Raw genomic sequence first — 22,500 nt, 5'->3', positions numbered from 1 at the left:
TTTCTTCTGGAAACCTTGCATTGGTTACTCTAGAAGAGATAAACCATTTTGATTTTATTATCTGGAAGGCTGCAACAATGGGTTGTGAGGGAAACACAAGTGTGTGTCTTTCCTTTCTGAATTGTTATGCTATACTATGCATATCCAGTGATACATAGTTCACTTGATACTCATGGAAATTTCTTCTCTTTACAGAAGGACACTCCGAAGTGGGGAAGTGCTTTCTGCAATGTCAGCAGCAAGAACCTCTGCGGACATGAGTTTTGTAGGAGACACGCAGCATACGCTGTCTCCAAGGATGATCTCCGGTATTGGGACCCTCAGGTATGTACTGTGTGCACTAACCTGATTAATGACACATTTAAATAGCTAGGAAGAAGCTTCGTACCTGGGTAAGGGGCTTCCAAAAGAACACTTCTGGCCCTTATCTTCCAAGTGAGAAGATGAGGGCGTATTTTTTCCCTAAGGCATCAGCTGATGCAGTGATTCCCCAGCCTCAAGAGGATATCCCCTAAGTTCAGATCCAGGTGGATGCTGAAGTCGCGGTCGCGATGCAAGACATCCAGCTAAATGACAGGATATCTGATGTGGACGGGTGTCAGGAGGAAGACCTCCTGGCAGAAGCCCAGGATGAAGTTCAAGCCCCTCTACATCGGCCGGTCTCCCAGTAGAGCTGGGACAGCCCTCTCTTCTATTGTTGGAATGATCCAACAAATCCAGAAGGAGAATCAGGAGAAGGCGGCTGCAATGGAACTGCGAATGCAGTGCCTTGCAGAATCACATGGGCCCCAGAAAAAGGTCAATGTGAAAGACCTTCCCTTGTGCTCAGATGCTAACCCATGGAGGTATGCTGAGCACATGCCGATGACGACTGGAAAGATCGTCATCTCGGATAAGCTGGGCTCAGTTCCCCTGGAGGGTGGAATTCTGGCCCAGCAAGGCATCATATCCGGACTGTTATGTCCGGCTGAGGAAGGAACCAGCTTCAAAGGAGGAGACAGAGCCGAAGGAGGTCATAGTGATGGACCATGCTAAGGCTCAAGCTCTACTTTCATCCTCGATGAAAGAGAGGGGCTTCTCTAACTCAAAGGTAGCTGCATTGAATAGGAAGCTCCCTTCCTTTGTGTCCTCGCCTACTAGAGCCTTCCCCCTTTTACAGAAAGGGTTTCTGGCTGTACTAAAAGCAATCGAGGCCGGCAAGTCTTGCCCCTCCCTAGAGGAGTGTAAACCCTTGTCGCTGGCCCTGCCTATGGACCACAAAGACTGGAAGGACGTCCATCTTACGTTCTCAGTGGGAAAGTTGGAGGCTGATATTGCCGGACGTCAGTTCGGCAAGGACCTCCCTAAGCTGTCTGACTTTCTTTTGCGAAGTGAGTTCGATACAAAAGAAAGACTGACTGCCTCAATGTCTCTTCAGACTACTCTCGAGACGATGGCAAGTGACCCCAAGGTCCATGAAATGTTCATGGTAGTGGCCAAGCCTCATCTGGCCACAGTGACGAAGGACCTTAATGGCTTCGTCAAGGCAAGGAGAGCTTGTAGGGAGTTCGTGTTTACCTCGGCTACGGTGAGGCACGAGCTAAAGAAACTAATCTCCTCCAACATTTGGGGCAAAGACCTTTTTCCCTACCGACTTGGTCAAAGAAGTTTTTGATAAAGCCGCCTTGGAGAATAGAAACCTTCTCCAGAAGTGGGGCCTGGCTATCAAAAGAAAGTCTTCCCCGGATGAGGGTCCTCAACCAAAGAGGAAGACTATGAGGACTAGGCTACCGTCTCGGCCAGCCAAGCCTCTTAGACAGCAACAGCAACTGCAATTGCCATTGCCCCCAGTGCCCCAGATCGTGGCACAAACCCCGACCACCTTTCAGTGGGTACCCCAGGCCGTGTCGACATAGTCCACGGCATTCACCCCAGCGTTCGAAGGGCAGTCTACTTCCTTTCGAGCAAAGCCTAGAGGAGCAGCCAGAGGCTCGTCTAGACGCCCCTCAAGGGGAAGGGGATTCAGGGGTGGTCGTGGTCAGGAAGGCAAGACCTCAGGACGGCAGTCCAAGTGAGGTGATACCGGTAGGAGGGAGACTTATGAAATTTCGGGATCGGTGGACCTTCGATCCCTGGGCCCACAGCCTACTCAAGAATGGACTGGGCGGGAGCTGGTACAGCACTCCACCCCCGTACCTTCGGTTTTTTCCAACACTCGACCCCCGTTATGGAGTACGTTCAAGAACGGTTGGAGAAAAAGGGTGAAGCCCATCAATTTCTAAGGGAGGCTGTTTTGTGTTCCCAAGAAAGACTCGGAAAAGCTCAGAGTCATTCTGGACTTGTCGCCACTTAACAAGTTCATAGTGAATTGCAAATTCAAAATGCTAACACTGCAACACATAAGGACCTTACTGCCCAAGAGGGCATATTCCGTCTCTATAGACTTGTCAGACGCCTACTGACACATTCCAATTAGCCATCGACTCTCCCCCTACCTAGGGTTCAGGCTACAACGAAGACTATATGCCTTCGGAGCCATGCCATTCGGGCTAAACATAGCCCCAAGGATTTTTACGAAGCTTGCGAGCGTAGCTCTCAAACAATTTCGCCTAAAGGGAATTCAGGTAGTAGCCTACCTGGACGACTGGTTGGTGTGGGCAGCATCCGAGACAGAATGCTTGCAAGCTTCCAGTCAAGTGATCCAGTTCCTAGAGTACCTAGGCTTCAAGATCAACAGAAAAAGTCTCGACTTTCTCCATCTCAAAAGTTCCAGTGGCTAAGATCCACTGGGACCTTTTGTCACACCGTTTCTCCACCCCGGCGAAGAAAAGGAAGGAGATAGCGGGTTCTGTCAAGAGACTTCAAGATTCCGAAAGGATATCAAGACACGAGCAGGAGAGAGTACTGCGCTCTCTCTAGTTTGCTTCGGTGACAGACCCAGTGCTAAGAGCACAGCTAAAGGATGCAATCGGAGTTTGGAGAAGTTATGCATCAAACGCGTGAAGAGATCTGAGAAGACCAGCCGCTTCGGCTAAGTACTCTTCTCAGGCCTTGGTCCTAAGCCAGACATCTAAAGAAGTCAGGTTCTTCTTCAGCCACCTCCCCCGTCGGTGACGACTCACTCAGACGCCTCAAAGGAGGGATGGGGAGGTCACTCTCATCGGAAAAAAGTCCAGGGGACTTGGTCCAGGCTATTCAAAACCTTTCTCATAAAACTTTCTAGAAGCTAGGGCAGTGCTCCTTACCTTAAAGAAAGTCTCCCCGCGTCATTCGTTCCACATAAAGTGGTAATAGACAGCGAGGTAGTTGTAAGATACTTGAATCGACAAGGATCGAGGTCACCACCTCTCAACCAGGTGATGTTGGCCGTCTTCCGATTGGCGGAAAAGAAGAAGTGGTACCTGTCGGCAGTTCACCTTCAAGGAGTCCGCAATGTGACAGCGGACGCTCTATCCAGGTTCACATCGATAGAGTCGGAATGGTCCTTAGACGCAGGATCATTCTCCTTCATTCTGAATCAGTCCCAGAACTGCAGATAGACCTCTTTGCGACGAAAGACAACAAGAAGTTGCCCCTGTACGTGCCCCGTACGAGGACCCCTTAGCGGAAGCAGTGGACGCGATGTCCCTCGACTGGAACAGATGTTCCAAGATTTATCTGTTCCCTCCTCACAACCTTCTGGTGAGGGTCCTCAACAAACTGAGATCCTTCAAAGGGTAGCGGCAATAGTGACCCACAAGTGGCCGAACAGCGTGTGGTTCCTCCTGGCATTGGAACTGTAGCTGAAGTTTGTACCACTACCAGATCCAGTCCTGACCCAGCGAGTCCAGAAGTCAACTGTCTGCGCTTCATTACAGAAAACCCGGACCCTGCAGTTCATGATTTTCTCTCCCTAGCGGTGAGAAAGCGTTTCGGGATTTCGAAAGCCAGTATAGACTTCCTTGAGGAATATAAATGCAATTCTACTAGAAGGCAATATGAGTCATCTTGGAGAAAATGGGTGGCCTTTTGTCAAGGCGAAGATTCTGCAGGAGATCTTGACAGACTTCTGCTTATCTTTTTTCCCCACCTCCATGGTCAAGGGTTGGCAGTGAACACGATTTCAGCGTGTAAGTCTCCTTTGACAAGACCCATTCTATATGCCTTCCAGGTCGACCTAGGTAACGAGATCTTTAATAAAGTCCCGAAAGCCTGTGCTAGGCTCAGACCTTCAGCACCTCCAAAGCCCATTTCATGGTCTTTAGACAAGTTCTTCATTTCGCTTCTCTGTTGAGCAATGAAGAGTGTGCGTTAAAGGATTTGACACAAAAAGTTATTTTCCTATTTTGCACTCGCGTCCGGGGCCAGGGTTAGTGAGATTGTAGCCTCTCGAGAGAGGCAGGTCGTGTTCAGTTCCTGGATGGGGAAGAACTGAACCTGTTTCAGGATCCTACGTTTCTCGCCAAGAATGAGTTACCCACCAACAGGTGGGGTCCCTGGAGAATCTGCCCTCTGAAAGAAGATGCATCTCTATGTCCAGTAGAATGCCTAAAGGTCTATCTTCATAGAACTTCAGACTTCAAGGGTGGTCAACTATTCAGGGGAGAAACATCAGGCTCAAATTTATCTCTGAATCAACTCAGAGCGAAAATCACATATTTTATTCGCAGAGCGGATCCTGACAATACACCCGCAGGTCACGATCCGAGGAAAGTTGCCTCATTCTTAAATTTCTTTAATTGTATGGATTTTGAACATCTCCGTTCATACACTGGCTGGAAGTCTTCCAGAGTGTTCTTTCGCCACTATGCGAAGCAAGTAGAGGAACTAAAAGAGATCTGTGGTAGCAGTGGGTCGCGGTGTTAACCCTACTGTTTAACTCTGCGAGGAACAGTGGTCTTAATTGGGACGATTAATTCCAGGGTGAGTGTGTAGTTACATACTGTACTACAAACTAAGTGAGGGCACTGTGTTGCCCATCCAGACTGTTCCATTTCCGAAGGTGAACCTAGCATAAGTGCAGAAATGTGTGCCGAGCGTTTCTAACGCTAATGTCATTGATTTGTAATACAGGCTTTTATGACTTTGATACCTCGGTATCTTAAAAGTGGCATCTAATGTTTTTTTCTTTCAGAAAAACAAGCTCTGTTTACTATCATACTTATGCTTAAAGTTTTGGGTTATCCTCTTCTTATATATATATATATATATATATATATATAATTGTGGTTAACCTGTCTATTTATTGCCTGTCAATAATCTGGTTCTTGAGAACCTTGCGTCTCCTTCACCTGTGTCAATTTATTGGTATAATTGAGCATTCATTCTATGTACCTTATCTGGGATAATTCTAATAGAATTGTTCCTTTATGCAAGCTATGTTGCATAGGTTTTCCTCCTATGCGGATATAAAACCTTTGTCCAATAAAAGTATTGTGCGGAAAACTGGTCGATATTTCATATTGACGCAGTGGTCCTTTACAAACTATGCTTTACTTAATATAGGGCGAGACCACTATATTAGCTTGCCTGGTATTCATACATAGATATATGTACTCTTCGAGACTTTTCCAGAGTCTAGTAGGACTCTTCCCTGTAGGGGGCAGGAAGCTCTAACATAGTTTATAGTTAGTTGAAAAGATGTATAACGGTAACATCTTAGGTCTCTAGGTCTAGTCGACCGGGAAAAAATTACCTCCGGGGAGTACGGCACGTTCTGAGAATCCACAGATACAGTAATGCTCTGGTACACTTCCATCAGGACGACATGGCTTGAGCCCAAAAAACGGATTTTGAGCGAAGCGAAAAATCTATTTTTGGGTGAGATGGCCATGTCGTCCTGATGGACCCGCCCTTGCCTTTCTAAGAAAGGGCTGTAGGACCCCTCCCTACATACAGTATCTGTAGCACCTCGTGTACGCTACAAGGAATACAGATGGCGCCAGGATTGGCGCCAGGCACGCATACGAATCGGGAGATAGGGAAGCCTTGGGAGCGGCTCCCCTTTTTCTTTCCCGAATTCGTATCTCGTCAATCACCTCCTACGAGACGAAATCTCTGTTCAGGTCGTAGATTGCCATGTAACGTGTCTAGAATACGTCCTCTGATATGTCGCGATATCCCTTTCACGAGGGATACTCGCTCCAGGAGTTAGAATTCTGGTACCTTAAGGTAAATTCTCTGGGAATATCGCCGTAGTTGTAATATACCCTAGGAAGCTACCCTATAGGAACTTCCATCAGGACGACATGGCCATCTCACCCAAAAATAGATTTTTCGCTTCGCTCAAAATCCGTTATATATATATATATATATATATATATATATATATATATATATATATATATATATATATACATATATATATGTGTAAATATATATCATATATATATATATATATATATATATATATATATATATATATATATATATATATATATATATATATATATATATATATATATATATATATATATATATATATATATATATATATATATATGTAGATACATATATGTGTATATTATATATATATGTATATATATATATATATATATATATATATATATATATATATATATATATATATATACATATATATTTATACATATATTTATATATATATTATATATATATAAATTATATATATATATAAATATGTATATATATATATATATATATATATCATATATATATATATAAATATATATATATATATATATATATATATATATATATATATATATATATGTATATATATATATATATATTAGATAAATGAACAAAGACTATATTGAGTTACTATTTTTTTCTCTCTCAACAGAAAAGAAAATCACGTCGGTTATATACAGTATATTAGCAAGATTCTAGAAAAAGATTGGGGGTATGAAATAATATTGGGGCATCAGATACCACAAGGATATTTTTTACGTTTTTTATGGCAAACGTTTAACAGTGCAGATGAATGCAAGGTATGAAGGCTCATAAAGAACCCTGTAAATAAAGACAAAGGAGTTTTCAAATGTTCGATCTTTCATTCAAAGACGACACTATTCAACCATTCCTTACCTTTTGTATTTCATGAAACTACAACAAAGTAAATAAAGTAAAATCAGTATTCTTCTTCTTTTTTTTTAAACGCATTTCTTTCTGTTAAGAAATATTTATTACTAACCATTTTTGTTCCTTGAATGAATAATATATATATATATATATATATATATATATATATATATATATATATATATATATATATATATATATATAAATATATATATATATATATATATATATATATATATATATATATATATATATATATATAGAGAGAGAGAGAGAGAGAGAGAGAGAGAGAGAGAGGAGAGAGAGAGAGAGAGAGAGAGAGAGAGAGAGGAGAGAGAGAGAGAGAGAGAGAGAGAAGGTACATTCCTGGATGTGACACGGAATATTTCCAGTCTTAGTGTATGATATTACCCTTTAACTTCAGGTTCTAGGAATTCTCTCTTTGAAGATATATTCATTCTTTTATTTCTTCATGCAGAATATATGGCAAGCGTAAGTTCCACTATTTCTAATTCACTTTTTACCAGAGATTTGTTTTAACCGATATAAATTTCCCTCTTCTAGTTGTAAGAATTTGCTTTACAATGTTCTGATGTTTTCCTGGTCACTGTATTCCCCTTGGTAATTCAATATGACCAATTATTTATTTGCTTTATTTTAGATAATAGTAAAATAAATCATACTGATTACTTACTCATTAACATCAAATTATATTTAGATGAGCTAAATAACTGTTCGTAGATTTAAATAAATATATATATTTTTTTTAACTAATACAGTACAGGTCATTTGATAAAAGCGAAGCAAACAGTAAATTAGATTTGGTTAGGTAATTCTTTAGAAAGAAAAAACTTTCTCTAACTCTTGTCCAATCTTCCTTAGAATCGAATTCCCCTATTACTTTCTAGTTATTGGTACACCTAACACCAGTTTACCCCTCTCTCTCTCTCTCTCTCTCTCTCTCTCTCTCTCTCTCGTCTGAGTACAAAACCATCTAAGCCTTTTTTCAGATAGAATTACCAGGGCGTTTTTAAAAATTGTAAAAGACGTTCCTTGTTGCACGAAAGGGTAATGAATAGGCAATAGAAAACGAGGACCAACCAAGAAATAAAGGCAAAACCAATTGTGGGAAAATCTGCAAAGATTTTTGGGTCACCCAACCAATAAAGAACGAAAGAAAACTAATTGCACAACGAATGGCCCTGTGTACAGACGAATATTAAATTTCAATAAAAATAATATTTTCTAAACTTCTTTGCTAGAGAAAATTGATGTTATATAAAAAAAATCGGTTAAAACGATCATATTGTACAGCGTTGATTTCATAATGTATAATGGTAATAAACGAGCCGAATATGAAAAGATTCAAAAAAGGAAATTAATAGGTGAAATCATGTGATGTTAGCTTATAATTTATTATTCATATTTATATTTTTTTTCCTACGTCTCTTCTCGTGAAACATTTGCTATTTTTATTTTATGGCCACAGAAAATTTCAACATATTATTTATATTCATAACCTTTTCCTACATCTCTTTTCCTCGACTACTTTATTACATCAAAGAATTTAATCCATGTATATGACCTTAGCATCAACTAAATTATCGAACACAATAGCACAAAGTAAAAAATAAATAAACTAAATTTTGAAAACTAGGTAGAAACATATTTTGCGAAAAATTATAAGAAAGTACAACGTAAAACAGAGATTAAAGGAAGTACCATGTCCAACATAAATATCAAAGAAAGTACCACGCTCAACATAAATATTAAAGAAAGTAACGTGTCCAACATGAAGATTAAAGAAAATACCATTTCCAACATAAATATTAAAGAGAGTACCATGTCCAACATAAGATTAAAGAGAGTACCATGTCCAACATGAAGATTAAAAAAAGTACCATGTCAAACATAAAGATTAAAGAAAGTACCATATCCAACATAAATATTAAAGAAAGTACCATGTCCAACATTAAGATTAAAGAAAGTACCATGTTCAACATTAAGATTGAAGAAAGTACCATGTCCAACATAAATATTAAAGAAAGTTCCATGTACAACATAAAGATTAAAGAAAGTACCATGTCCAATGTAAATATTAAATATCAAGATTAAAGAAAGTACCACGCCCAACATAAAGATTAAGGAAAGTACCATGTCCAACATAAATATTATAGAGAGTACCATGTCCAACATAAAGATTGAAGAGAGTACCATGTCCAACATAAAGATTGAAGAGAGTACCATGTCCAACATAAATATTAAAGAAAGTACCATGTCCAACAAAAAATTAAAGAAAGTACCATGTCCAACATAAAGATTAAAGAAAGTACCATGTCCAAATAAATATTAAAAAAGAAACTTGTCCAACATTAAGATTAAAGAGAGTACCATGTCCAGCATAAATATTAAAGAAAATACCATGTTCAACATTAAGATTAAAGAAAGTAACGTGCCCAACATGAAGATTAATGAAAATACCATGTCCAACATAAATATTAAAGAAAGTACCATGTTCAACATAAAGTTTAAAGAAAGTACCATGTTCAACATAAAAATTAAAGAAAGTAACATGTCCAAAATAAATATCAAAGAATGTACCACACCCAACATAAAGATTAAAGAAAGTACCATGTTCAACATTAAGATTAAAGAAAGTAACATGTCCAACAGGAAGATTAAAGAAAATACCATGTCCAACATAAATATTAAAGAGAGTACCATGTCCAACAAAAAGATTAAAGAGAGTACTATGTCCAACATAAAGATTAAAGAAAGTACCATGTCAAACATAAATATTATAGAAAGTACCATGTCCAACATAAATATTAAAGAAAGTTCCATGTCCAACATAAAGATTGAAAAAGTACCATGTCCAACATTAACATTAAAGAAACTACCATGTCCAATGTAAATATTAAATATTAAGATTAAAGAAAGTACCACGCCCAACATAAAGATTAAAGAAAGCTCCATGTTCAACATAAATATTATAGAGAGTACCATATCCAACATAAAGATTAAAGAGAGTACCATGTCCAACATAAAGAATAAAAAGAATACCATGTCCAACATAAATATTAAAGAAAGCACCATATCCAACATTAAGATTAAAGAAAGTACCATGTCCAACATGAATATTAAAGAAAGTTCCATGTCCAACATAAAGATTAAAAAAAGTACCATGTCCAACATGAAGATTAAAGAAAGTACAATGTCCAAATTAAGATTGAAGAAAGTTCCATGTCCAACATAATTATTAAAGAAAGTACAATATCCAACATTATGATTAAAGAAAGTACCATGTCCAACATTAAGATTGAAGTAAGTACCATATCCAACATAAATAATAAAGAAAGTTCCATGTCCAACATAAAGATTAAAGAAAGTACCATGTCCAATGTAAATATCAAATATTAAGATTAAAGAAAGTACCACGCCCAACATAAAGATTAAAGAATGTACCATGTCCAGCATAAATATTATAGAGAGTACCATGTCCAACATAATGATTAAAGAGAGTACCAAGTCCAACATAAATATTAAAGAAAGTACCATGTCCAACATAAAGATTGAAGAAAGTACCATGTCCAACATAAATATCAAAGAAAGTTCCATGTCCAACATAAAGATTAAAGAAAGTACCATGTCCAACATAAAGATTGAAGAAAGTACAATGTCCAAATTAAGATTGAAGAAAGTTCCATGTCCGACATAAAGATTAAAGAAAGTACCATGTCCAACATAAATATTAAAGATAGCACCATGTCCAACATTACTAATAAAGAAACTACCATGTCCAACATGAATATTAAAGAGAGTACCATGTCCAGCATAAATATTAAAGAAAATACCAAGTTCAACATTAAGATTAAAGAAAGTAACGTGTCCAACATGAAGATTAAAGAAAATACCATGTCCAACAAAAATATTAAAGAAAGTACCATGTTCAACATAAAGATTAAAGAGAGTACATTGTTCAACATAAAAATTAAAGAAAGTACCATGTCCAGTATAAATATCAAAGAAAGTACCACGCCCAACATAAATATTAAAGAAAGTACCATGTTCAACATTAAGATTAAAGAAAGTAACGTGTCCAACATGAAGATTAAAGAAAATACCATGTCCAACCTCAATATTAAAGAGAATACCATGTCCAACAAAAAGATTAAAGAGAGTACCAAGTCCAACATAAAGATTAAAGAAAGTACCATGTCCAACATAAATATTAAAGAAAGTACCATGTCCAACATTAAGATTAAAAAAAGTACCAGGTCCAACATAAATAATAAAGAAAGTTCCATGTCCAGCATAAATATTAAAGAAAGTACCATGTTCAACATTAAGATTAAAGAAAGTAACGTGTCCAACATGAAGATTAAAGAAAATACCATGTCCAACATAAATATTAAAGAAAGTACCATGTTCTACATAAAGATTAAAGAAAGTACCATGTTCAAAATAAAAATTAAATAAAGTACCATGTCCAACATTAGGATTAAAGAAAGTACCATGTCCAACATAAAGATTAAAGAAAGCACCATGTTCAACATAAATATTAAAGAAAGTACCATGTTCAACATAAAGATTAAAGAAAGTACCTTGTCCAACATAAAGATTAAAGAAAGTACAATGTCCAACATAAATATTAAAGAAATTACCATGTTTAACATAAAGATTAAAGAAAGTACCATGTCCAACATTAAGATTAAAGAAAGTACCATGCCCAACATAAAGATTAATGAAAGTATCATGTCTAACATAAATATTAAAGAAAGTACCATGTCCAACATTAAGATTCAAGAAAGTACCATGTCCAATATAAAGATTAATAAAGAATATTTTACCTTTTGAATTAGTTTCACTAAAATAGAATAATAAAATATGCAAATGGAAAACAATTTTTTTTACAATTCCCTCAACCTCTGAAGCTATATATATTCTCAATTCGAAGAGAATTTTCGTATCTTAGTGTAAGTATAGAAAAAAAATATAAATTAATAAAGGAGTATATAGCAAACTAAATTGTATTTTCACTTAACTAGTGCTATTTCTTTAAGAAATAGTTTCGGATTGACTTTTTCTTTCAAAAACATAATATCTAGGTTTCTAACTTTTGACTTGCCATTGCAGAAAAGCAATTTATCTTCCTTAGCTTCCTGACTTATTACAAAACACAAACACACAATCACACACACAATCTCTCTCTCTCTCTCTCTCTCTCTCTCTCTCTCTCTCTCTCTCTCTCTCTCTCTCTCTCTCTCTCTCTCTCTCTCTCAATTTTATTACTGAAAAAACTGCTTTTATGTCTCGATTTCTAATTTGTAATTCCAGAAAAGCAATGAGATTCCCTCTCTATCTTTCTAACTCTACCTTCAAGAAAAATAATATCTCTCCAATTTCTTGAAGTTAAATTATATCTCTGACTTTCTACCTTATTGTTCTGGAAAAACCTCTCTCTCTAATTTTTCAAATTAATCATTGCAAAAATATATGTGTAAGAACGCTTGCACAAAGTCATACCTTCAATTCATATGACCTATAACAGCAAAAAAGTCCTGGTAATCATTCATAAACTAAACTCAGGAAAGAAGACCCAACCTAAATTATCTGTCATAACACCCAACGCATCAACTGCTGTTTAACGGCAAGCCTCAAAACAAAGAGCCGGGTTACATAAAGAAAATGAAACAGGACATTGACCTTATCTTAGAACAAAAGTGACAGCTTCCGACTGTTCACCTTAGAAGAACTAAATTCTACCATGAAATATCTCAATTCTGGGAAGGCAGCCTGCCTTGAGTGCATAATAGCAGAAATTATCTTACATTTCAAAAAACGAAACAAATGCATGGCTCCTGTTGCTATTGATTTTATGTGTAACGACCTCTCAAATCCCAAAGATTTGAAGAAGAGAGAATGGTGGCCTTGCTGAAATCAGAAAAAGACCCATCTTCCTCCATAAATCTATCGACCAATATCCTTACTATGTATCTTGTACTTATTACACAAACGAATAATCTTAGCCTGTATCTAACCAACTGTCAAATTATACGGATTAGTCCATGACATTGCCTCACTGCTTACCAATCAGTGATTCTTCCAAGAAATGGATGGCAGAGAGAACAGATGGAGGAAATAGAAAAAAGAGCCTTCTACATGGGTCATCGCTTGAGCCGATGTTATAAAACATGCTATATAACATCTACTATAACATCTACTGTAAGGAATATGCCAGACTATTCAGAGAGAACAGATGGAGGATACAGAACAAGAGCCTTGTACCTGGGTCATCGCTTGAGCCGATTCTATATAACATCTACTGTATACAAATCATTATTATTGTTATTATTACTTGCTAAGCTACAAACTTGGTTGGAAAAGCAAGATGCTATAAGCCCAGGGGCTCCAACAGGGAAAATAGCCCAGTGAGGAAAGGAAACAAGGAAAAATAAAATATTTTAAGAAGAGTAACAACATTAAAATAAATATGTATTATATAAACTATATAAACTTCAATAAAACAGGAGGAAGAAAAATAAGATCGAATAGTGTGCCCGAGTGTACCCTTAAGCAAGAGAACTCTAACCCAAGACCGTGGAAAACCATGGTACAGAGGCTATGACACTACACAAGACTAGAGAACAATTTTTTGATTTTGGAGTGTCCTTCTCCTAGAAGAGCTGCTTACCATAGCTAGAGTCTCTTCCACCCTTAGAAAGGGGAAAGTGGCCACTGAACAATTACAGTGCAGTAGTTAACCCCTTGGATGAAGAAGAATTGTTTAGTAATCTCAGTGTTGTCAGGTGTATGAGGACAGAAGAGAATATGTAAGGAATATGCCAGACTATTCTGTGTATGTGTAAGCAAAGGAAAATTGAACCGTAAATAGAGACAAGGATCCAATGTAATGCTGTCTGGCCCGTCAAAAGACGCCATAACACACTAGTGGTAGTATCTCAACGGGTGGCTGGGCCCTGACTAACCTACTACCTCTAAATGACTAGCTGCAGCGCTTGAACATCCGCGAGTACATATATGCAGACGAATTGTGCATTTCCATACAATCTGACTCCTTTACCTCCATCGAAGAATGACTATCAAGCACCCTGACTACCCTCTCCACCTACTACCCAAAGTGGCACCTTAATGTCAATCCAAGTAAAACACAGGTGTATGCCTTCCATCTTAAAATTCACGAGGTAAACAGAATGCTAAAGATCAAATGGAGTGACAAACTAAAGGAAAAATCACCTTTACCCTGTCTATTTTAGGGCCACCCATGACAGAATGTTCTCCTTTAAAGAGCAAACACAGTGGTAACTAGGAACAACCTTATCAGCAAACTCGCTATCACTAGCTGAGGAACCGACACTCAGACTCTGAGACAAAAAGTCCTGGCCCTTTTTTACTCTTCCTTGGAGTTATTTTGCACCAGTGTAGGCTAAACGAACCCTAACAGATAATTAATGACATAATAAAATCAACACCTCTATCATCTTTATATAAAGTAACCGGTATCAACCAGCCCATATCCGACGAGAAATGCTAGCAAAAACTGAAAAGAATGAACACATTAATGACTCTAGGTATCCACTTCACAATCATCAGGAAGCATGTGGAAGACTAAAATCCTGCAAAAGTTCTGCAACAGTGGATGGACTAGAACCAATCCAGGAAGCTGCTCACATGCTAGAGAAGTGGCAGGAAAGTGACTGATGGCCATCCAATTAAGTGCTGTCCATCTCAATCGAAGGTCTGCCCAGCAAAACAACCCTCGCAGGGGAGGACTGGGTAACCCTAAACATAGCAAGGGTAAAAGTGGGCAAAACTAAAAATAACTGCCACAAATGGGGACTAGCCACCAACACTAAACGGTCATATGGGGCAACACTACAAACAATGAAACACATCCTATAAGGATGACCAATGAGCCCTCATTGGTCAGATCACCACCTCAGAGGGGGGAAACAACAAAGCCCTCCTATGAGTTCGACATTGGCGCGATAAGATATGATGAGGACTGACCAAAAGACCCAGTAATAATAAATCAAAATCTGACATTTAAAAGTTACTTTATAAGGAAGTTCAAGAAGAAAATTTCTAATGATTTGGAACTTAGAAATTGGGTTATTCAACCCAGTGCTTGGGTCTTTGAGATTATTCAGCACTTTTGTGCAACATATCAGTTGCTCTATGAACTGCATCTTAGTAGTAGGAAAAAAACGAAGCGAGAACGAAAGTAAAGCAGAAAAATATACAATAAGGTCAGCTAATGGCCAAAGGAACGTTGCAAATGCCCTTAAGTTTCGCCTAAAATGCACAGCAACAGGGGCTCTGACAGCACTACCCCTTCACGTGAAAAATTATTAATGAGTTCTCGAGATCAATCTCATCTAATTTTCCACTGACGCATTGTCTTGCTCATTGGCTGAACTATTTTTCTCAAGACCGATCTTTTTAATATGAGAAAACAGTATATATTTATTGAATTCAAAGAAGTTACAGAAGTAATGGAAGTTCAGACGGCCTATAAAGAACCGTGAATAAAGAGGGCTTTGAAATGTTCGACCTTTCAATTACAAATGACACTGCCTGAATATTCTTTACCTTTTTGTCATAAAACTATTGTATCATAAAGTAAATAATACCAATCCCCCTTTTTTTAGACGTTTTCATAGTTTATATATAAAAGATCTAATTTAATGTTACTGTCTAAATTTATTTTTTATTTTCACAATTTATTACTTCTCTTGTAGCTTATCTATTTCATTATTTCCTTTCCTCACTGGACTATTTTTCCTTGATGGAGCCCTTGGGCTTATAGCATTTTGCTTTTCCAACTAGGGTTGTAGCTTGGCTTTGAATAATAATAAAAATAATAATAATAATAATAATAATAATAATAATTCCTTTTCGTTAAAGGTATTTATGACTATTTTCCATACAACGATTTAAGAGAGAGAGAGAGAGAGAGAGAGAGAGAGAGAGAGAGAGAGAGAGAGAGAGAGAGGGAGAGAGAGAGAGAGAGAGAGAGAGAGGGAGAGAGAGAGAGAGAGAGAGAGAATAAGGTACATTCCTGGATATGACACTAAATATTTCTAGTTTTATTGTATGATATATCCCTTCTATATATAAAACGTTTCCTTCTTTGAAGATCCATTTTTGTTCCTTTATTTCTGGATGCAAAAAGCCTGCCAAACGTCCTACTATTTCTATTTTACTTTTAATCGAGTTCTATTTCGCTTGATATCAATTTCCATCTTCTAATTCCTATTAATTTTTTCTTCATTGGCTTTACTCTTACAATTTCATGGCAATTTCCTGACACTATAATCCCCGTGGCAATTGAATGCTAGGAATGGTTCTCCTCTTTTATTTTAGATGATAAAATTAACTATATTTCTCCTATTCTCTCACTTTTCATCACTAAGAAATCTCATCGTTGAATAGTAGTTAAAAGATTCAAATCGTTTTTTTTCGAATAGTAAGCAGCTCTTCTAGGAGAAGGACACTCCAAAATCAAACCTTTGTTCTCTAGTCTTGGGTAGTGCCTTAGCCTCTGTACCATGGTCTTCCACTGTCTTGGGTTAGAGTTCTCTTGCTTGAGGGTACACTCGAGCATACTATTCTATCTTATTTCTCTTCCTCTTGTTTTGTTAAAGTTTTTATAGTTTTTATAGGAGATATCTATTTCAATGTTGTTACTCTTCTTAAGATATAATATTTTTCTTTTTTCTTTTCCTCACTGTGCTATTTTCCCTGTTGGAGCCTCTGGGCTTATAGGGTCCTACTTTTCCAACTAGGGTTATAGCTTAGCTAGTAATAATAATAATAATAATACATGAGATATGGAAGTACCATATTAAAGGGTAAATTAGAATTTGCTAGAAAAAATGAATTCTAAAAAGGTAAAGCTTTACTTTTGAGTTGATTTTCATTATATCTTTCATTTTACTAGAACTCTAAATTACAAACTATCTCTCTCTCTCTCTCTCTCTCTCTCTCTCTCTCTCTCTCTCTCTCTCTCTCTCTCTCTCTCTCTCTCGTCCGAGTACGAAACAAGCTGAACCTGGTTTCCTGGGCTCCTATAAATGTTGTGGAAAACGTTCCTAATTGTTCTAAAGATAGACAGGAAGGATAAAGAAGTTGGAAAAGAAACAAATGGAGAGTAAAATAGGATATAGAAGTAAAACCAAAAGGGGAGAACTTTGCAAAGATTTTTGGTTCCCCAACTAAAAAGATAAAAAAAAGTAAACAACGCATGTTTGCCTGGTAATTCGATTTCGAAACAACTATTTTCTGTTTGTTTATCTGGAGAAAATGGGTTGAATATAAAACATGAACACATAACATCAACCAACGAGGATTGGTAGTTTTGCAATAAATTAATAATAATAATAATGATGATAATAATAATAATAATAATAATAATAATAATAATAATAATAATAATAATAACAGGATTCGTTGAAGATTAGGTCTGACTCATTGCCATTTATCTTGCAATTGAGCTTCTCAATCGCTCTGATATTTTGTCCTCTAATCAGTACTACAAACCACCAGTAACTGTAGTATGTTGGTCACCGGTAGGTGGGATAGCAAAATGTATAGAAAAATTCTAAGATTGTACAAAAAATTACTAAAAGTAATGGTCCCTTTCTCTTCAGGAGGTTTTCTGACAGTACCACTGTCAACAAACACGATCTGAACGTTAAAAACGGCCTATCAAATAAAAAATATAAACGAGTTTGGTTGCTACACATTGTGAGAGAGTGCTAGTGTCTCATCTCATCTTCGGGTAAGAAGTGGTTACCCGTAAGCATGGCCGTCTCTATTTATACGGTTCGGTGATGCAGTCACAGCATTGTCAATGGTAGAATTGCTGACACTAAGGTCAATATGGATGAGGCTCTTGCCATAGGAGAGAGAAAGAGTGAAGAGTACTTGACTAATCATCAGAAAGAATTTCATGACCCGGTGAGGAAAAATTTTGCCACTATGGAGTCATTGAAGAAGAGAGTGAAATATGGGATATAAATGTTTATGACATGGAAAAGGTGTATGCCCGTCTACTTGTCGTCTCACAGAACAGAGAGATTCTTTTTAGGGAGCTTCTAAAGAGTAAGCTTTTGTCCATATCATCACTATTTGATGATTACGGAAACCTACGGAAAGGGTCAAAAGTTCTTTTTACAACACAGTTCAGCTGCTTTCATTGAAGTCCACCATTCTACAAGTCTGTGTATTCATGGGACTGAAGCCATATATCACACTCTGTGGCACAAAATAGGGCAGTGCTCAACTTTGGCAGGAGATTTGTCAATTTGTTTGCCAGATCTAAAACAGTTATTATATTTGACTGTTATAACCAGAACTCAGTAAAAGCCTCATTAATGTCAAAGGGGAGCCAAAGATATTGTCCGCCTCCCTATGTCTATGAATTCAAAACATGGCACTGTTCTGGCTGCAAGAGAGCCCATCATGAAAAATAACCATGATAAGAAATCACTGATCAATTTCAAACGTGACATGAAACATAGCCATCAGTCAATCAGTCTGATACGAGGAGGTCCTTATTTGCATGGAGAAGCAGATGTGACCATTATTAGCTACATTTTTAGGCTACATCAAAGTAAAAGGCATATCCTGGCTCTAGCTGATTATACAGACATTTTTACTATATTGCCATGTTTCTACAGGATCCACAAATCATCTAACCATGTGATAATGAAAAAGTATGATGGAATGATCATTGAAATTATGGCAACATCTGAAAAGCTGGGAGAGATGTGATTAGGCTTGCTAGAAACCTGTGCACTCTCTGTATGTGGCAGAGTTTCATTCCCCTTTGGCAATGATCATTGACATTATGGCAACATCTGAGAAGCTGGGAAAGATGTGATGAGACTTTCTAGAAACCCATGCACTTTCTGTATGTAGCAGAGTTTCATTCCCCTTTGGCAATGATCATTGTCATTATGGCAACATCTGAGAAGCTGGGAAAGATGTGATGAGACTTGCTAGAAACCCATGCACTTTCTGTATGTGGCAGAGTTTCATTCCCCTTTGGCAAAGGAGAATTGCAATAAACTTGGTTCTCGACTCCTAAGTAACCGTAAGGGAATTTGCAAATCTCTTGGCTTGAGATGAAGTGAGGATTAAAGAAGGTCTCTGTTTCATATCAGCAATTGCACCACCCTCAGGTCTGCAAAGTATTTCTTTTAGCTATAAATTATCCTGCTCCTATTCAAGCCAAAGAAGCAACCCAGCCACTGAGGGGGGGGGGGGGGGGGGGAAAGCCAGCCTCAACTTGTTGCCAGTCCCAAGCCTGGGCAAATGGGGAGGGTTGGCGACAGGAAAGGCATCCGGCCATGAAAAATTAGCCAAAACAAATATGGCCACTGAGGATTGTGAGATTAGAATTAATGCTAGAGCGTTCTCCTTAGGCGACACGTTGGGACCTCGCCTGATCCCTCCGAAAAATTGGCAAGAGCTACCCAGTCATGGGCGGGCTTGGTTAGAGAGGCAAGCTCAGAGGAAAATATCTGAGGAGAGGATGAGAGTAACAAAAGATGCAGTTGCCATGTAAAAACCCTGTCCTGTACTTCATACTGTAAGTGTCGTGTAGATAACTGCTGTAGAAATAAGCACACAAAATCCATGAAGCCCTGCACAATGATACAGATGATGATGATTATGACAATGATGAAGATAGTTATAAATAGGAAATAGAAATTTTATGAATGACACATCGCATGCATAACTTTTTTCTAAGTCTATACTACAATTACCTATTGGAAGAACAATATCCTCTGAATGCCTTTTTACTGAATGAAAATATTTCCAAGAAGGATGTCAAGGGGGCATTCAGTGAATTCTAAGAATACTGATTCTGGATAATAATATTATGAAAAAAAAAAATATCATTCTCCATGTCAAAACAATGGATGGAAATTGGGTTTGTTTCCTTGACTATGAGGCTGGAAATGAATGTGATTAGTGTTTCGTTGAATTAGAAAATAAGGTTGATATGACTTGGGGAGAAAGTGTAAAATTGTAACAGTGAATGATATAAAACACACGAGTTGGATAAAAAGGGAATAAATGGACCATATAATGAGAAATTGGAGCGTTTGTGGGCTAAGGTGGAAATAGTAAATGAACTTCAGAAATACCAGAGAGTGGGATAAGATGAAATTCATATAGTAAGTGATGGGAAAATATTTAGTAAGGGAAAAGAGATTGTTTTATGTGCTGTTGCACGACAAATAAGAAGGGCTAGGCAAGGGAGACGGTAAGATGACCATAAATGATGAAAAGGCCGGATAATGTTAGTAGGAATAGTGAATAATGTTAATAAAAATAATAAGTTCTTATAAAGGTAAGTTAGTGTAAGGTTAAGTATTACTAAAACGTTTACTGATCTCATTTCTGTTCTAATTACTATGACCATTTTTGTAAAAGATAATAGAAAGGACAGTCCATCCTTACTCAAGCTATCTATCCCTCAATATACACCTTTCTCTAATAATCAATTTTATTACATTATTCCTTTTCATCACATTCTTTCACGCTGCATCGTACATACCATTCACTTTCTGCTTTCAACTTTGATAATCTCACTATCTTCAAATCGACAGATTTGTTGTAACCTGATTGGTAACTCCTCTGTCTGGTGTTTGCCAGACGGGGGCTCGAGTCCCGCTAAGACTCGTTAGTGCTATTAGTATCTGCAATCTTACCATGCTTGTGAGCTAAGGTTGGGAGGTTTGGGGAGCCTATAGGTCTATTTCCCGAGTCATCAGCAGCCACTGCCTGGCCTTCCCTGGTCCTAGCTTGTGTGGAGAGAAGGCTTGGGCACTGATCATATAATATATGGTCAGTCACTAGGGCAATGTCACTCTCCCTTGCCTCTGCCATTCATGAGCGACCTTTAAACATTTAAACCAATAGATGTAGCTTTCATTTTCCTTGACATAAAAGCAAAGACTTAAATTTTTTTTTTCTTGTTCATTATTTACCCACTTTCAGTGGAAACTTCTGATGAAATATTTGCTGCAAAGGAAGTTTTAAAAAAACAGAATTCTACTGGATTTTCTCTGATACTTCTCCTCACTTCAAAGAAAAATTAAATTATAAAGCTTTTCACGAAAATTCCGTTTCCATTTTCACAGACACTTTGGTGAGGAAGGTTTCACAGATAATTTCCTGTTTAGAAATTCAAAACTCTTCCATATTTCAAAATTGAGAATTTAAAAAGTCAGTAGGTTATGTGTCAATTTATATTCCCTCAGCGATACGTCTCCTTTGACCAGTTTCACTTTTATGAAATGGTATTTTTATTACAAAGTAATGGGTTGGACATTTCAGGAAATGTTCAAAGATCAATAATGAGAACAAATCACAGCCATTACAAAAAGATTGTCAGTGATCATTTTGGAATATCAACGAAAGGTCAGCTTTGATTAAAGAATAGTGAATAACATATTTCAATCTTGTTCATAAATTCTCGCCTCATTCATGATCCTGTATAACTGATAACCATGATATTTTTCTCAGATCTTTTGAAATGATAGCTTCCACTTAATCGGTATAAAGATGGCAGCCTATTGGAAACGTTCGTGCCTGGTGATCGACGGTCTGGGATTCGAGTACCGTTTAAAATCATCAGTTTCTTTAGTGTCTGTAACCTTGCCATCCTTGTGCGCTAAGGATGGAGGATTCGGGGGAGCTTATAGGTCTACCTGATGAGTCATCAACAGTCATTGGTCCTAGCTTGGATGGAGAGGAGGCTTGCGCCCTGATCATTTGGTCAGTGTCTAGATGCTTGCTAGGACAATTTTCCTTTCCCTTGACTCTGTCATCCACGAGTGGCCTTTATACCTTTAAAACCTTTAAAACTGACCTCCTTTACTAATTTTCACAATTCCCATTTCAAAGAAACATTTCGACTTAAAAGACTTCAATCAAGCAATAGTAGGAAGCTGCATAGGCTACAGGGTGTAAATAGCAAAGTGACTTAAAGAACAAGTGGAGATTCCAGCAGGCAGCCCAACTGTTTACACCATAATCAAAGATGACTCTGCAATGGTCAATTCTCTACCTCAACGTGCAATGAAAACTTCTGATGACTATGCCCAAGAAATCATACCAAGGGTCCAGTTCTGTAGAGCTAAATTCAAGAAAATAGATTTTGTATCTGTTGTATTAAGGGATTGTCTGAAATTAGGAACCAGATTTTAATGGGGGAAGAGAACTAGATTGAGTCACCTTACCAAGCTGGACTCAAATGATTTGGAAAATCTTCAGGAGATATGACAGAGAATAAACTCAATTTTTAAACTTCCTGTAGTAAAAACTGTTTAAAGCTCGGGTAACGAACATGGTACTGTACTCATTACAGGAGAATAAGCCATCAGTAGCACAGAAGCAAACCTACAAGCAATATTTGCCTGATATAGATTATATGCCACA

At 37.4% G+C, this 22,500-nt stretch overlaps 1 protein-coding gene across 1 annotated transcript in view; it reads left to right on the top strand.

Annotated features, from left to right (window-relative positions):
• The first annotated feature begins 10,785 nt into the window (after positions 1 to 10,785).
• The window catches only part of LOC137644338 (uncharacterized protein in mobD 3'region-like), a 48,190-nt gene continuing 36,475 nt past the window's right edge, over positions 10,786 to 22,500 (top strand). The window contains exon 1 of the mRNA XM_068377327.1: positions 10,786 to 11,470. Within this exon, the coding sequence (XP_068233428.1) occupies positions 10,786 to 11,470 (685 nt within the window). The remainder of the gene's footprint in view (positions 11,471 to 22,500) is intronic.

Source organism: Palaemon carinicauda, chromosome 7 (genome assembly GCF_036898095.1).
Source record: "Palaemon carinicauda isolate YSFRI2023 chromosome 7, ASM3689809v2, whole genome shotgun sequence".
Taxonomy (NCBI): Eukaryota; Metazoa; Arthropoda; class Malacostraca; order Decapoda; family Palaemonidae; genus Palaemon; species Palaemon carinicauda.
This window is presented reverse-complemented; position numbering and strand designations above follow the sequence as displayed.